Source organism: Anomalospiza imberbis, chromosome Z (assembly GCF_031753505.1).
Source record: "Anomalospiza imberbis isolate Cuckoo-Finch-1a 21T00152 chromosome Z, ASM3175350v1, whole genome shotgun sequence".
NCBI classification, from domain to species: domain Eukaryota; kingdom Metazoa; phylum Chordata; class Aves; order Passeriformes; family Viduidae; genus Anomalospiza; species Anomalospiza imberbis.
The window spans coordinates 25,296,090-25,314,225 of NC_089721.1; the positions used below are offsets into that span (position 1 = coordinate 25,296,090).

Below are 18,136 nucleotides of genomic sequence, written 5' to 3' on the forward strand. Positions count from 1 at the left end.
CATGCTTTTCTCTTTTCTCTGCTTTTTCTCATTCTCTTATTTATCTCTGAAAATACTTCAACTTCTGTATAATGCCATTTCTTCTATAAGTGGACACAACAAAAGATCAAGAATTCTCATAGAAGAGAGGTTAGCACAACCTACACTGAATAGGAATTGCACTTGTAAGTCAGGATTGGAAACCTAGTGCAACCAACTCTGAAACCAAATAATAAAGCTCGGCTAGCACCAGGGAGGTCCCTCACTCTTTTTTCTCCTCTATTCTCTTACCTGTAACTGTATTGAAAAAGTCACCAATACAATGGCTAGACTTCAAGGCAACATACAGAATTCCAAACTCAGTGAAAAGTCAGTGGTTTACTATCAAATATAAGATTATTGTTACGCCTCTTTCTTCCCATATGGTTAAGAACCTTGCAAATGCAGTGCATTTGATCTCCATGAATTATTGATACTTACAGATATTAGAAGACAATGGTTATGCTTTCCTTCAATTTTAATTCATATGTCTACTCACAGACCTTGCTCTAGAATTACTGTTTGAACAAACAATAAGTATATCTTATATTTACACATCAGATTTTGCATTTCTATCACTGCAAGTTCTGTCACTGAAGTTCTCTCTCACAAACCGTGGAACACTTGGAGAACAAGATCCTCAAGACAACAGGAGTTTTATCAGTACAAAGGGATTTTGCACTAATGAAGCTTTCTCCTATAGAAAGAGATTAGGATTGGTATAACAGCATAAGGCACTTTTAAACCTACTGTTCAGGCGTAACAGAGGATCTATCATTCTGTTTTAAATGTACCATTTAAAAACTGCTTCAATATGTATGCATATTGGTTTGTACTAGTGTTATTTGTACCATCAATACCTTTTGCTCACAAATTGCCAAGGCAATACAATTTTTATCTTAAAAAAATCTTCATCTTAGCATAAAATGATTGTAAATACAAATGCTACACATACACATAAACACACACTGACATACAGAAATACAAACAGAAATGGAATTACCTGGTGAAACAGTTTATGCCATCTTTATCGATTTAGATCACACCATTCTACAGCACAACATCACAGAACATCTTTCCTAAATTATGTATTCCAGTTACAAAATAAAAGTTGTGAATTAAAGGATGCTATTTGGCAGTTTTAGCTAACCATGGAGGTGGTAAATCATCCACACACAACAATGCACTTTGTGGACATTTGTCATATACTTGCAATGCCCATACTAAGGCAACATATCCCAGGAGCTGGCAGTCATGCTATCAGGAAGAATTTGGCTACAGAAACAACAAGGATTCATTACGCATTTTAGAAGCAGTGTCGAAACAGCAAATCAACACACTACTATTTTAAACCTCTAAAGGTTACAAGAGCTTTAAAATACAATCATAAATTTGTTTTCAAAATCAAAACAAGCAAAAAAATCACAGTTCTAATAATGCATTTGGAAGTGCATCTTTATTCACCTTATTTTCCCCTCAAGGGACAGAAAACAGCTTTTTAGTATCAGCTAACTACTTACCTCTCTACACTGTAATTTAAATTGTCAACTCAACCTTATTGAACGGGTCTTTCACAATAGATTAACTAAAATTCACCGATTTAAAACCAGTTTAAATTAGGTTGTATTCAGGTTTTTAAATCCTCTGCAGTAATTTTTAAAATAACCATCACATTTTAATTAACTGAAACCTATACTACAAATGGATGATTTTCAAACTCACCCTCTGAATGAAGAGTCAACAACATAGTCCAAATATTTTATTTCAACATGCACATTACATCTATTGTTGTCTCAAAATCTACCATGAAAATTCTCTCACATACCAGTATCTGAAAATAGTGCTTCAGATCCTGTCAAAAGCCCTTAATGTCTGTACTTCTCTGCACCCTTGAAAGCACCCTTCTCTTTCTTCCTTAGAGTGTTCCAGTTAAATACAAATAGATGAAAATTCTGTCTCCTGAACACAAGACATCTAAAAATTTCTTGCCATAGTAACTTCATAGTAACTCTGAAACTTTATCTTGTAACATCCATTTACTATCATCTTGTTGAAGACATGAATTAACATCTCTCTGCTAAGCTTAAGAAGGCATAACCAGGAAGCTATTTGGATCTTCCGTCCTTTGTCCCATTACACAAACTGACATCATGACTGCTTACCTGCTGGAAAACAACTTCATCCTGCTTCATTTTCTTTTTGCTGCTTTTTCTGATCCTTTGGTTTGTCTGAATCCATTTTGTGACCTGGAGTTCAAAATCATGGTACTTTTTTAGGTAGAAGATACAACCTGATTGTAGTTATTCAGCATTCAATATCTATAAAGATACTCAAGACATTTTCATTGCTTCACTGGAAAGGAAAAAGTACTTTTCCTCTCCAAATCAATGTGGTCTGAGGTAATCTGGTTATTACCTGTACATGATCAAAGTGTGAGGTGATGTTCTTCATCTTAGAGCTTTTGGTTTAAGGGGCTTTGCACGAAGAACATTTTGATGTCAGACCAGGTTGCCAAATGGGAAGTTATCATTGCAATGTGAAAAACTCCTGGGGAAAAACTCTGTGCTTTATCCCTTACACCTTCTATTTCACGTAAGAGATTTATTTCCAGCCACCCACTTGAACATTGTTCCAGACTACCAACGCCAAATTTGGATGACATGGTTGTTATTATTTAATAAAGTAGTAACATTTGGTGGAGTTTTTTTTCCCCCATACTAATATTTTTATTCTTAATACGAAAGCAATTATTTTTTAAAGCAAAAGCGTGGCAGGGTGGGGATGGCGTGTAAGGTAGAAAATTCCAGGAGCAGATCTGCAAGGGGAAGAAGCGGGTGGAACATAACAGCTGTGAAAGGTTTCCTCCTCACCTCGCTGCTCACTTGCTGGACGAGCTGACAGTCCTTCCACGTCTCTCCCTCCTCCAGCAGGGGCTACACGGGGGAGAAAGCGCACGGTGAGGCGGGATCGCCCGCGAAGGATCCGCGATGCGCTCCGCTCCCCGGAGCCCCGAGGCGGCAGGCGCAGGGGAGAGCGAGGTCCGACTGCCGCCGGCCCCCGGAGCCGGGCCCGCTCCTTTTTCCGCCTCGTCCCGTTCTGTCCCACGCCACGCCGCTGTTCCCGGGCTCGGCAGCGGCACACCGTAGGAAATGAAACACCTCCGCAGGGTCCCCCGCCCCCGCGCCCCGATCCCCGGAGCCCCGCGGAGAGGAGGAGCCTTCCTTAAAGACGTCAAGGCCCGATGGCTCCGGGGCGGCCCGGCTGGGGCACCGCTCCTGAGACAGCCCCAGCGGGGCGGCCGCGGACCCGGCCCGGCTCGGCTCGGCTCGGCCCGGCTCGGCCCGGCTCGGCCCGGCCCGGCTCGGCGCGGCCCGGCCCGGCTCGGCCCGGCCCGGCCCGGCCCGGCCCGGCTCGGCCCGGCTCGGCCCGGCTCGGCTCGGCCCGGCCCGGCCACACTCGCCCCGCCCCAGCCCGCAGGTGCGGAGCCCGGCCTGGCCCGGCCAGGCCACTGGCGGCGCTGCTGCCAACTCGCGCTCCCTCCAACAGCGTCGCCGACGGACGGCCATTCATAATCTCCACATCCATGCTCGTCACGGTTTGCAGCCTAATTATTAGCGATACGCTCTCTCTTCGAGACCCTTACTATGGAAGCCGCTTATCTATGAACCCTCCTATAAACATGCTCTGTCACAGGCCTTTACGGACAGAGGAATGGCCTAGTGGGGATAGTTTAAGAAAGCGTCATCACCATTAACGGCTTCAGCCTTGGTCTTGATACTTGCTCTCGCCCCCACCAACTACTAAACTACCTTGGAGGGTCTGAAATGCACATTAAAAGCAAGAGCCAAAGCAGCTTTGTAGGTATACTGCACCACAGCAAGCCCTTTATCAAGGCCTCAGCTAAAGGCTTTATTTATACAACAAGATACCGTCAAGAAGTAATTAAATTTAGGCATAGGACTTCAGGTATTCTTGCACCCTCAGAGGAGGCTATTCAAACTCCAGCATGTTGGGAGATACTTATGTCAACCATGCAAAATCCAAATATTATTAATTCCTAAGTGAGGATTTTATCAAGGGCTTTTGTGTTTATATTTAAAAAACAAGAGGCTGTAAAAGGATAGAGCTCATCATACTTACTATAATTGAAATGATATTACTAAAGTATGTCAGTATTTTAAAAATTATTCATACTCTTTTGAAAATTATTTATACTTTTATACTATATATTGCTATAATCTCTGAAAGCTTCAAAAGGAAATCTGTGCTCTAGCAAAAGATAGGGCACATTAAAGCATGTGTGTAAGCAAACCCTCAATATATAGAATTAGATGTACTTTGTAAACAGATTTAAGTAAATAAAGGTAGATCCAATAAGTCTGTATTAAATCTTGAGAGTATCCCTTTATCACCTGGAAAAAATATCTCTCTTAGTCTTTTTGTTTTACTGCCACATCATCCCTCTTTCAAGATCAAAAGCTTTAGATCAAAGCCAAGATCAAACTCAATGCTTTTAATAGAAGCAATTTCACTATGAAGCATTAAACAAAGAAGAACTTTTTAAGAGAGATATCACAATAGAAAATCTTACTGTCATTTTTTATTTTACACTTACAACAGGTCTACTTGAAACAAGTCGAAAAACCATGTTTTTATTTTGTAGAGCCACAACAGATTTTTCTACTAAATGGTAATTCTGAAAGTGCCTACAAATTGACTCTTGAACTGAGTGTATTTAGATGAAGAAAGAAGAACTGAACATAGTTCAAAGGCAGTGAACAAAAAATTGTTAATGGCAATTAATTAATGCAACTGCTTAAACAGTATTTCCTTGGATCAGTTAACAGATTAGACTGTACATTCCCACAGAAGTAGCTATAGGAAACACTGGACCATAGCAACAATGAAACATATTTATACTTTAAGTCCTTTAAAGAATTGCATTTCCTTTCCAGTCAAATGTTTTGAGAAAACTAGGGGGAAAAAAGGTTATGAGAGACATTGATTTTCAGACCTGCAGATCCTGAGGATGATTTGGGATGAAAATCCACAAACACACAAACATGCTGTATGTTCAAACTCAGAGAAGGCTCCTGTTTTCTTGTTAATAGTTGCACGGCAGTGAAGGACATTAAAGAGGAATTGTTACTGACTTTTTATGGTAATGTACCTTGTGGAGCCAACATCTGGGCTTCCCTGGTGCTGATTGCTGTGCACATCCTAACTTGAACTTTCACCTACAAGATGATACCACTGCAGTGTAAGGTAAGAGCCAATTTACTCATACAGATAGCCTGCAGAAAACAAAAAGCAGTGGCAGAAGTAGGCTGGGCCTAACAAGCGGTGACACTGGCAGTGTCTCTTATCAGTCAATTCTTATCTCTGCTTAATGATTTGTGAATAAGATTTAGCTCATAACCAGAGCAGGAACTTTTGCTGGGCGGGGGAGAGAGCAGGGAGGAGGAAGAGGAGGAAGAGGAAAAGAAAAGGCGAGCCATGAAAGAAGAGGGACCAAGGCAAAGAAAAGGAGGTGAGGAAAGATGTTTTAAGAACATTTTGTCTCCTACTGTAGCCCTCCATACTTGAAAAGCTTACTTAGACCAGACAAAAGGGTGATGTCACACCCAATTTGAAATGGGAATGACTGCACTACCCTCCATCAACAGTCCTATTTGCTGTCCACATCACACTGGCTATCATACTTTAATCCCTTCCCAATAGAAATTTAGAGATTACTCTGTCCTGTATGTCTTTCTTGGGAAGACTGTCTTTCAGAGACTGCTAATGGATCTGTCCTATACGATAGATATGATGGGGAACAAGCAGTTATTCATGTCGAAACATGTTAGTATCCCTCATTCTTGCACCAGCAGGATTAAATAGAACTGAATTTTGAAAATCTGGGGGAGGAGGTAGCACTTTCTACAAATAAGGTGAAAGCAGACCAAATATCCTGGACTTAGGCAATGATTTACACCAGCTTTTACTCAAGTCAGACCAGATCCCAAGCATCCAAAGAACATGCAGAATCATACATAGCCTAGAAAACAAGAGAATATTTTTGCAGCAAACACCTCTTGCATTTTACATTGAAAAAAACTGGTTTTAAATTGTTCTGGCTGTGATGGCTACTAATGGTATTTCATAACTCAGTGAAAAACTATAATCATGAACTTTTCCTTTACATAGCTTGCCTGTAACTTTAACTCCTCTGTGCTACTCATGCAAAAACAACCAGTATTGATAAACGAAGAAGGTAGTTTTACCTAAGGTGAACACTGAATCGATACCATTTTGTTGGCTTTCCAACAGTCCTCAGATACTGGAAGGCAAAAAGAAAAAATGGAAAATGCAGGAATAAAAATCTTTACCGTAAATGAACTTCAGAAGAGCTCCTGCAAAGTAGAGGAAATTGACAACTAGTGCAGTCAAGTCATTTTCCAACCTCTCATTTCTAGAATCTCAATTACTGAATTTTACATCACACATACAATCTCAACACTTGTGTATTCAGATCTACATGGACACTAACAACTACACAGAGAAGTCACTTTCTCCGACATATAACTAACTTCACCAGTACACAAATTGCAGTTTTGTACCTTTCTACACATTCCCATTGAACAGAAACAAAATACAGATTTCCCCCACCAGTTTCATTCTACCATACTAGAATGAGACAGACTACTTTCTCAGGCTAATGTCATCATCACTGTGACATCAGAAAAAGATAATTTAAAGGGAAATAAAAAAGATAATTTATAGGGGAGAAAAAAGTACAGTAGTTTGAATTAGAAAATTAGCTTACTTGTAAACTAAGAATACAATGTGCCCTCAGAATAATCTGTGTGACCTGATAATTGTTTCAGCAGGAAAAATGTGGCTTCTAATCTTTTGTAAAAAGGTTCAGAAAATGAAAATACAGAAAAGTATTTTATCCAGTAGCTCACTAGACAATTAAGTATTGCTTGAAACATTTGACTGGGAAACAATTGCAAGGATTTTAAAATGCTACTGCTACCAGGACTTTGCAGAGAGGAGGCAGTGAGCTGCATCTGAAAATGACAAGATGGTTGGTGCGTCCACCTTGCAAGAAACAGTATATCAGCACCACATAAAAATTCCTGAAAAAGGAATCCAGCCCAGAATGTGCTCCTGTTAGAACAAGAAGTTCTCCAACTGATTTTGTGCAGTCTTCAAGCATACAGCTTTATCCACTGAAATGAAAAAATCAAATTTTTCAGACATTATCCATTTTTTAGGAAAGGTGCTAATTTATATTAATATCATAAATCTAAATGTTGTAATTCCTCTGAGAGTTGTTGTGCTGGTATGGACACACTCTTTTCAGATCAGCATGCTGTGTCTGGTATTTTTCAATGTAACATCCCTCCAGAGAAATTCTGTTCAAGTCAAACTTGCTCCTCCTGAAACTATCTCTACCTCCAAAAGACAAAAACCTGTTGAAACAATAACTTTGAGGATGTACTTTCAGTACACTGCAACATTATTTCATATATTGTCACAGGAATATTTTTTTTCAAAGTGGTTATGCAAATACTTCCTTCTTACACACATTGGCAACTCTGCATTGTGAAGAAAGTTGCTAGGTAAAGATGAATCATTGTAACCACCTATTTAGTTGCATGATCAGATTAATAATCTGATAAAGAAAATATCTCTGATCACATGACCATGGGATCTCTAAATAATAAGCTTATTACTTGTTACTAAATATTCTTATGTAAGAGAAATAATTCCTGTATCATATTAGATTATATTATCTGGAATATGATAATATTTTCAGGGTGTGCTAAAATGCTCTTTTTGTTTTACATTCCCATCCTGATTTCACCAGGTGCTGTCACTACTATGCAGGTGTCTCAAGCAAGTTAGAGAGGCAACATCCCATGCCTCATTAATATGGGAACAGAATCTCTGCTATTGGCAACAAGCACCTCCCAGCTTGAGAGAGAGAGAGAGAGTACACACCATGAGGTAACCTGTGGTTTTACCTGAATTACCTGAGAGAGGACATGAGGAAGTGAGATGGAAAACCCACCTCTGCACTAGTAACACAGGTATGTAAGCTTAAAGGAAGTACAGGTAGCACAGGAGGTTCTTCAAGGATAAATGCCACTGCAGTTTCCAATGGGCAAGTCCTCCCTCAGACAGAATAGAAGGGCTGGTGTTACTTCTGGTCCTCTTGAAGGGACCTCAGTTTATATTTACAGCAAGTGAGCAATGAGAACCATGACCAGAACTAGAGGAGCCCTGGCTCCAGCCAGGTAGCAGAAAGGGACAGTCAGATCTATTGGACTGTGTGGGTCCCATGCCCTGGCACATCAGACATGCAAGGGTATAAAGCTTTAGTTGACACCAGAACACAGTGTACTCTGATGCCATCAAGACATGCAAGGGTAGAAGCCACTTCTATTTCTTGGCTGACAAGGGAATCCCAACAGCTGACTGCACTGGAAGCTGGAGTAAGCCTGGCTCGGAATGAATGGCAAAACACCCCACTGTGACAGGCCCAGCAGCCTCATGGATCCTTGGCATAGATTACCTTAGGAGAGGGTATTTCAAGGACCCAAAATGTCATTGTTAGGCTTTTGGGATGGCTGCTGTGGAGACAGAGGAAATTAGACAGCTGAATACCTTGCCTAGTCTCTCAGAGGACCCTTCTGCTGGGGGCTGCTGAGGGTTGAAGTGCAACATCAGGTACTGATGAAGGTACTGATCACTACCACATCACTACCCTGTCAGCAAAACTTCACCAGCTGGGACTCTCTGGTTCTCACCCATGAGATAATTTTGAGCTGGAGACCTAGGGAGTGGTCAGCAAGCTTTGCTCACCCTTTAGCAGCCCTTTATGCCCAGTGTGTAAGCCCAATGAAGAATGGAAACTCACAGTGGACTGTCGGACTGTCATGACCTGAATGAAGCCACGCCACCTCTGAGCACCGCTGTGCTGGACATGCTGGAACTTCAGTATGGACTGGAGTCCAAGGCAGCAAAGTAGTGCCACCATTGACACCTCTAATGTGCTTTTCTCCATTCTTTTAGCAGCAGAGGTTTAGTCAGACCACAGTTTGCTATCAGCTGGAGGGGTGTGCACTTGGAATTGACAGCCACAGGGGTGGAAACACAGCCCCACTACTTGCCATGGAATGATCCAGACTGCACTGGGTGAGGCTCCAGAACACTTGCAGTACATTGATGGTATCAAAGTATGGGGTAACACAGCAGAGGAAGTTTTTGAGAAAGGGGTGAAGATAATCCAAATCCTCTTGAAGGTTAGTTTTGCCATAAAGCAAAGTAAGGTCAAGGGATCTGCTCAGAAAATTCAGTATTTAGGAGTAAAATGGCAAGATGGACATCATTAGAGTCCAATGGACATGGTTAGCAAAGTAGCAGCTATGTCTCTGTCCTGAGTAACCCAAAATGTTACTGTATTCCATACCTCTCTGTGCCAAAAAATCATTACTGTCTCTATAAGATTGTGTGGCTGGCAAACAGAATGTCAGGGCAAGGCCTGGGTTGTCCCAGGACCTTTTGAATTCAAGGCACTCAGAATCTTCTTCTTGCCTCTCTCTGGCTGCTTAGCTTGCCTCTTGGCTTTTTCTTGTCTCTACTTGCAACAGCAGCAACTCAAGCAGCTTCATTTCACAATCAAAACCTGTTTCAGGGTGAATTTTCCAACACTTGCCTGCAGGCCCAGAGGAGCAGAGCAGCCCTGCTCCGTGCAGCCACCCCAGCCCACCAGCAGTGTCTGGCTGAGGCAGAAAGGGGTGAGTGAGAGGCACCCCAGCCAACTGTACTGCTGTCTGCTGTCGATAACAAGGCCAAGGCCCCCCACGTGTTCTAACCCCTAGCTGAGTCCCAGCTGCCAGTTTGCCGGCTGCATTTGCCAATGGAGCTGCTGCCTACTCCCCAAGGTGGGGAGGGTGGCCACCATCTACCCTCTGTTTCCCTATAGCAGTCGCCCATGCTGGTGCTGTTTTGGGGAAGGGGATATGCCACGATTTTGAGTTTCTGTTTGTTGGTGGGTAGTCCATGAGATTTCACCAACTTTGTAACTATCCAACTAGTGACTATTACTGTTATTTTTTACCGACTGCTATTTCAGTTTTTTAGTAAACTACTATATTTTCACTTGTAACAACTGTTCGTATTTGTTTCTCCTTATTGGTAGAAAGGGATTGATTAAAACTAACTCATTTTAGAGTGTCCCCTTTAAACTGTCTTAAACCAAGACAGTCATCACTGACCAGCAAAAAGGAAACACCTAGGCATTCCTAGGTGCTGAGGGTTTTTGGAAGATGCATATTCCTGACAACAGACAGATTGTAAACCCTCTCTATCATGTGATACAGAAGAAAGATTATTTCAAGTGGAGTCCTAAACAACAACAAGCTTTTGAACCCCAGTCACCCAGGGATCTTGGAATTAATCACTAACTGTCCTGAAGACAAAAATTTCAGACCAACATCAGTGGAGGAGGAAAAGGTGACGTGCTGAGGAGCTCCCACAATATAGCCAGCTACCTGAAAATGAAAAGCAATACACTTTCTTCACTGACAGTTCCTGCCATATTGTAGGGATACATCGAAAATGGAAAGCAGCTGTATGGAGCCCAATGCAGAGAGTCACAGAAGCAATTGAGTGACAAGGTGGATCGAGTCATATTGCACAGCTGACAACTGCCCAGCTGGCTTTAGATGTTACTGAATGAGAGAAGTGGCCAGTGCTCTACCTCTGCACTGACTTGTGGATGGTGTCAAATGCTCTATGGAGGTGGCTGGAAGGATGGAAAAAGACCAATTGGGAATGCAGAGACAAAACCCACCTGAGCTGCTGAACTATGGCAAGATGTCACTGCCTGGGTAGAGAAGTTGGCTGTAAAAGTTCATCATGAGAGGCACATGTGCCCAAGAGTTGGGCTGCTGAAGAACGTTACAACAATGACGTTGTGGATTGAACTGCCAAGATTAAAATGTCTCAGGAGGATCTGGACTGGCAACATAAGGGTGAATTATTTCTGGCTTGGTGGGCCCATGATGCCTCAGGTAATCGGGGAAGAGATGCAGCACCCAGATGGGTTTGTGGTCAATGGGTTACCCATGGGCTCTATATCCCAGGTTGTCCATAACTGTGAAATGTGCTGGGATCAAGCAGGCCAAGAAAAGCCTCTGTGCTATGGTGGACGATGGTCAAAGCAGAAATAAAGGGAGGCCTGGCAGATCAGTTACCTCACACTCCTGCAGGCATGCTAAGGCAAGTGCTACATGCTCTTGTAAACAACCACTGGATGGCTGGAGAAGTATCCTGTGCCTCACACACTGCCTGGAACCTTGGAACCTTCCTGGGCCTTGGAAAGCAAGTCCTGTGGTGACCTGGCACCCCTGAGAGAACCCCTGAGTCAGACAACGGGACTCGTTTCCAAAACAATCTCCTGGACAGCCAGGCCAAGGAACACAGTATCAAGTGGCTGTATGATATTCCTTGTCACTCACCAGCCTCTGGGAATATTGAACTGTTAAAATGGACTGTTAAAAACCACATTGAAAGCAATGGGTGGTGGGACCTTCAACCATTGGGCTCTACGTTTAGCTAAGGCTGCCTGGTTTAGTTAACATCCCAGGCTCTACCAGTAGAGCTGTCCCTGACCAGTCAAAATCTTCATGTACTGTAGAAGGGGATAAAGTCCCCATAATGCATACAAGAAAAGTTTTAGGGAATACAGTTTGGATTAGTCCTGCCTCAAGCAAAGGCAAACCCATCCTTGGGATTATTTTTGCTCAAGGACCTGAGTGCACTTGGTGGGTAATGCAGAGGGACCAGGAAACGAGATGTGCACTTCAAGGGGATTTGATTTTGGGGTAAGGAGAGTGTGTAATATTGAATTGTATAATATTGGTTGCTGAAACTGCCAGTGTATGCCAGAACTACCACGAACAATGAGTATGGACTGTTCCAGCAGTCATGAGCTCCTGATGCAGACTGCAACCCCAACAGTACACCAGCTCTCCTGCCGTGGAAGACATATAGGATGGATAGAATCCACAGTTATGGACTAAATGAACTCAACAGACAACTTGGAGCGATGGCTGTTGACTACAGAAATTATACCTGTGCTTGCGTATATGTATAGAGCTGGAAGATGTAGCATCTGGGTGTGACATAAATGGTAAAGAACAAGGGGTGGATAATGTCCTAGTTTCAGCCAAGAATTAATTTTTTGCAGTAGCTGGGAGAGTATGTGGCTAAGGCTTGAATATTACTTGATAAAACCTCACTTGTTGAATTTCTTGTTGAAGAAATAAAATACACCTTCCAGAGATATTGAAATTTTAATTTTACTGATCCATTGAAGTAGTCAAAAATACTTCTGACAGCTTTTCTAATGAAACATTCAACATTCAAAACAAAAGTTCTTTAGCCCTCTGGTCATGATATACTGTTTACCTAAATGTTAAGGACAATTAACCGTAAACTGAACCATGACATATACTAGCTCTGTAAGCCAATAGACTTTTCAAACCTACCTTTCTCCAGACATTCTCATTTCAGCATTTAAATTCCTCTTTGACCTTAGAAGGGAGTAGACAGAATAGATAAAGCATTCCTTCTTTATGGAGATGGAATAAGTTTTAGAAAAATCACCTATTTTTCATTATTAAAGAGAAAGTGATCAGTATCTCTGTCTTCAGTCTGACTCTAAAGCATGGCTAAGTCAAAAGGAGATGAGAAAAGTACTGTAAACTGTGAAATATCTCAGCATTGGTCCTACTGACTTTTGTGGAAGACAATGAACTGATGGAGATGGAACGAAGACTGTTACACAAACTTAGTTACCATCTGCTCTCAAGAAGTATTCAGTAGCTCAGCATTTCTGCAGTGTCTGAAAAAAAGCATAGGGCTCAAAAGCAAGAACTTCCATCCTCAAGTCTAGCCAGCTAGAAATACAGAAATGCAGCAGCATTTGAACCCTCAGGATCACTATGAGTTTCTGACTGAATCACTACACTTGAATGCACAGGTGACAGTTTTTAGGTCAGCACACAGAGGGCTGCATGGATTTGACATACAGAGTGTGTGTTGCAATACATTTTCCCCACATATTCACTCCTTCCAGTCACAAACAAGATTTTTTTTAAAGCCTAGAGAAAATTTCCAGGAAGTAAAATGTGTGTGCTCTTAAAAATCATAGACCACTCTGGAGGGTATATAGCAACTTGTTCCTGTCACATAAGATTTTTACCTTAGTTTCAGGCCCAATTCTTTATCTTTCTGAACTAAAAAGATCTCAGATACTGTTTTCTGGAGTAGCATTTCACTTCTTGTTATTTCATAGCCTGGCTCCAATTCACTAAAATTACTTAAAAGGAACTTGAAGCTGGAGAGGTTTCAGATATCTCCAAGGCTACTCTTTCCTAATTATACACTAATACCGAAAAATTTTCTGGCAATGTAGCATGAAAAATATTTTCAACCTTTATGGTTTGTTTCCATTGAGTAAAGAAAACAATGAACAAGCTAAAAATTAATTGGTGCTAACTTCTGTGCTTTTTTTCTGATGTTTTTACAAGCAATAATTAAAGCCTGTGTTTATTGCTATGCCATAGCCCAGCTGTGTCCTTATTCGGCAAGTCTAAGTTCAATATTTCTGTGTAAAAGAGGGCCTGTCCTCCCTCTGTTTGCTATGTTTCCACCTCCTGTGTATGTAGGTGGGAGAGTGGGAGCTTGGGAATGTGAACTTGATCCAGCATTGATCAGTCAGGCAGCAAACTGTTATTGTTCTTTAGATACCAAACATAATTCCTTTCTAGAATGGATAAGCTCAGTCATTCTGCACATAACACAGCTTTTGTGTTCAGCAGTGCAGTTAATAGGAAAAGGGAATGAAAATGACTGCTTGAGATTTATTAAACTTAAGAGAGACTCTAATGAACAAACACATGAAATCCAGTCCACTATTATTTCAGAAATTGAACATTTGTTTCAAATGCACTTCAACTTCTTGAACTTGTGCAGATTTACTACACTACTCCAAGTACTTTACCTCTGAGCTGTATTACACTGGAAGGTAGTCTGAAGAAAAACAGGACCCTTGTGAAAATCTGGCTTGTAACTGGGGAGGCAAGCCAGTGTTTCAGTAGGTCATTAAACTAAAACCATCTTTCTCATCCTTTATGTATACTCAGGGTTCCAGCTGAGAATCTCAAAAGCATTTTTTCTTTAATTATTCAATAAATGGAGACTCCCAAAACTCTGTTTAAAACTTCACTTTTAGAAATTAGAACAACAGAGGCACTAAAATGTGCCAATGCTTTCAAATCCAAATTTTAAAAATTACTACCTGCATTCAGCCTAGACACCAAGTTACTCCGTGCTATGTGAGCATATCACCTGAGGCAGCATGTTACTCAGTTTTAGAATGTGATGACACAATACTGTATAACAATACTACTCAAATCTGTAATGTCTTTGGTTTTCTCTAAATCAGCAATCATATGCAATGCAGAAGAAACCTACATCAAAACTTCTAAAATTACAACAAGACTAAACCATGCCTGAACTTGAAGAGCTCTTTAATAAATTTGGTATTTACTGACCTTTAATGATGTATTTTTTAATATAAGTGATTTTCTTGAACTTTTTGAACTATTCTAGAAACTAAAATACACCACTGTTGTGTCTCATTTAGCATATCTTAGGGGCAATTTATAGGAATGTCTGAGTAAATTACAAGGCCACTTTATGCCAATAACCTTCTTTAGATCAACACAGAATCTATTTAAATAATAACTGACCTTAGAACTTTCTTGATAGCTTGTTACAAACAAAATACCAAATTCTCTGTATACTGTGATCTATCTAGAAGAACTTTCAGGTGGATAGTCCTTACCTAAAGCATTTTTCAAAGAGTCAAGAATGTAAAGACAATGTCTTTCTTGATTTGTCTATCTTCATGATTCATATGACTTTTATGCATGCTGTAGTACCATACATATTGTTTGATTACATTTTTATATTTTCCTAAATCCCTTCTTCTAAGAAAATGGGATGCAATGTTGTCAGTACAACTAATAATTTCAGAAAACCTCAGCATTGGTGATTCATATTCAAAAACTTTCTTACTGTGCTTGTTATCATTACAGAAGACATTAAATAATTTATATTGTTGACCTATACCCAATTACATTTTTAAGAACTTTCAAAAGATCATTTCATCTTCCAATCTGCAACCTTGTCAACATAAAAAAAAAAAGAAAAACAAACAAACTAATTTTCTTGAGCGGAAGTGCCTATTATTCAAAGTGTGGTTTCCATGTACAAGAATAAGTACATATCTTAAGGTAGCTGCTATGCTTTCTTCAAATTATTTCTCAAATAGAATTCAACTATCCATTGAATCAGTTATATTTTCTGCACTTATAGTAAAACACATACAAGAATATCTATCTTCAGATAAAAAACCAAGCAATGAGTAAGCCTCAAACTTTAGTATTTAAACAGGAACATTTTGTTCTTGGGACTAATATTCAACACCAGTTTTGAAACTAATCTGATTCACTACTGAATTCTGTTGAGTACTGAGGAAAATTATACCCCTTGCCTGTTTTTTCTCCAAATCATTTATGTTTGAATGAGATTTTTGTACTTACTGATCATTCTCACTGCCAACACCTACTAATTTACTGTATCTCAACAAAAATGGGCATTTCACTTGTATACTTGGTTCCAATGTTGCCATCTGCCAATATGTAGTTATTATGTACATCCAGAAATATAATTGCAAGATAAGGCATAACTAACAATAACAAGAAATAGCAAGTGTTCACAATCCATAGCTTTAACTTACATTCTGATCCAATAAGAATGATTTTAATTCAAGAAAAATGTGTGGGTACCCTCTGTAAAACCTGGGTGAACAAGTGCTAAAAATTCAAGAGTTTAGTAAGACCATTCTTTAAAAAAAAAAAAAAAATCAGTGTGGTTGGTTTGTTAGTTGTTGACCATAACTGTTAACCTGTGAAGCATTTTCCTGTAGAACTATCCCTTCACCCGTACTTTTGTCTTAGTAAAAGGAAACAGGAAATCTATAAAGCTTGTAACTGGGGCAAAAGCCAGGGCCCTCCTTAACAACATGTTGCTTTAGCAGAAATCATATTAAGTAACATCTGCTGTAACATCTTCCTAAAATTTTTAAAACCACAGAAGCACTCTACTTGCATTGATTCAGAACCATTCAAAAATTACATTTCAGTTCAAATTTTTTAATAGTTTTGCTATGAATTTCCTTTGCAATCAATTTTTTCTTCAAATAGGACAATCATGGAATCACATAATGGTGTGGATTGAAAGAGACCTTAAAGACTATATGGTCCTATAGTCACCTGCCATGGATAGGGGCACATTCCACTAGACCAGGTTGCTCAAATCCAAGAGTTAACTATTTACAAACAAAACCAGAAATACTATTAATAAATTAATATGCAGCACCAGAAGATTTCTTTTGACTATGTATTTCCATACATGTTGATGATTTACAAATAAGTCCATTAGTATATGGACATTAAACTACTGCTTTATCACAGCCACCAAAACCAGAGTGGATAGGAGAAACGAACTGGCAAAAAAATAAATGGCAATATTTTTACTGTTGTAACGGCTGGAAGCTCTACTCCAGTGTTCATTCATATTGAATTTCTGTGGCATTCTATGCCATAGAAAACATGGAATAGTAGTCTCACAAGATACACTAAGAGTTGTACATACTCTGAAATACCTGTTGATAAGTCCAACCTTAATCAGGAAATACTGTTTAAGGTGGAACAGTGGATGAGAAACATTAACAGGAGGATGAAATAACAAAAGGGACTAGGAGAAGAATACAACAGTGCTATCACCTCTTTCAATTTTTTTTTAATTGTGAGCTGATGTTTAGGGTTCTAGTCCTAGAGCTGGAAGCTTGACATAAGGAAAATCATACCTAAGCAACCTGATTGCTTTCTGTGATGGGACAATTACCTGGATGGATGAGGGAAGAGCGGTGGAAGTTGCTTACCTGGACTTCAGCAAGGCTTTAGACACCGTTGGCCATAACAACCTCACCAGCAAGCTCAGGAAGTACAGACTACATGAGTGGGCGGTGAGGTGTACTGGGAACTGGCAGAATGGCAGATCCCAAAGGGTTGTGTTTGTTGTCACAGAGTCTAACTCGGAGCCTGTCACTAGGGGTGTCCCACAAGGGTCAACACCGGGCCCAGTGCTGTTCAACTTGTTCAGCAGTGACTCAGGCAAGGGATAGAGGCTTATTCAGCAGGTCACTGACAGCACAAAGCTGGGAGCAGTGGCCAGTACCCCAGAGTGCTGTGCAGCCCTTCAGAAGGGCCTCAACAGGGTGGAGAGATGGGCAGAGATAAACCATCTGGTAGTCAGTAAATGCAAATTCAGGGTTTGAAAATTCAAGTGTTGCTGCACCTGGGGAAAAATAACCCCCGATGATCAACCTGCTGGAAAGTGGCTCTGCAGAGAAGGACCTGGGGGTCCTGGTGGACAGCAAGCTGGCCATGAGCCAGCAGTGTGTCCTGCTGGTCATGAAGGCCAATGGTGTCCGGGGCTGCATTAGTAAGAACATTGCCAGAAGGTCAGGGGAGGTTATCCTGCCCCTCTACTCAACTCAGGTGAGGCACATCTGGAGTGCTCTGTCCAATTCTGGGCTCCTCAGTTCTGTCTCTCTTGTGGAGACATGGAAGTCCTGGAGTGGGTCCAGAGGAAGGCTTAAGAAGGTGGGTAGGGAACTGGAACATCTCACTTATGAGGAAAGACTGAGGGAGCTGGGCCTGTTCAGCCTCGAGAAAAGATGACTGAGAGGGGACCTCTTCAATGCCAGTGAGTATCTTAAGGGAGGTTGCCAGGAGGATGGATCCAGGTCTCCTTGGTGGTGCCAAGCAATAGCAGAAGAAGCAATAGGCAGAAACTGATGCACAGGGAGTTCTACCTGAACACTAGGAAGAAATTTACTGTGTGGGTGACCAAACACTGGAACAGGCTGCCCAGAAAGGTTGTAGAGTCTCCCTCATGGGAGATATTCAAGGACTGCCTGAAT

At 40.9% G+C, this 18,136-nt stretch overlaps 1 protein-coding gene and 1 long non-coding RNA gene across 8 annotated transcripts in view; one reads left to right on the top strand and one right to left on the bottom strand.

The window, feature by feature from the left end:
* AOPEP (aminopeptidase O (putative)) overlaps positions 1 to 18,136 on the bottom strand; it is a 194,324-nt gene that overhangs the window by 76,696 nt on the left and 99,492 nt on the right. For 4 of the 7 annotated variants that reach the window (XR_010994526.1, XM_068176667.1, XM_068176669.1 and 1 more), the window contains exons 12-13: positions 2,889 to 2,951; positions 2,181 to 2,264 (exon numbers count right to left, since the gene is read on the bottom strand). The exons of 1 other annotated variant lie outside the window; for it this stretch is intronic. Coding sequence is in view for 5 of the 6 variants with exons in the window: in XM_068176667.1 (XP_068032768.1) it covers positions 2,181 to 2,264; positions 2,889 to 2,951 (147 nt within the window). In the remaining variant the exon portion in view is untranslated. Of the gene's footprint in view, positions 1 to 2,180; positions 2,265 to 2,888; positions 2,952 to 5,276; positions 6,059 to 18,136 lie in introns of those variants that run through there. 2 more of the 7 variants (XM_068176672.1, XM_068176671.1) reach the window with 2 other exon arrangements.
* Positions 5,150 to 6,395, top strand: LOC137465007 (uncharacterized). Its single transcript, XR_010994528.1, has 2 exons — positions 5,150 to 5,283; positions 6,208 to 6,395. It is a non-coding gene; the product is annotated as an uncharacterized lncRNA (long non-coding RNA).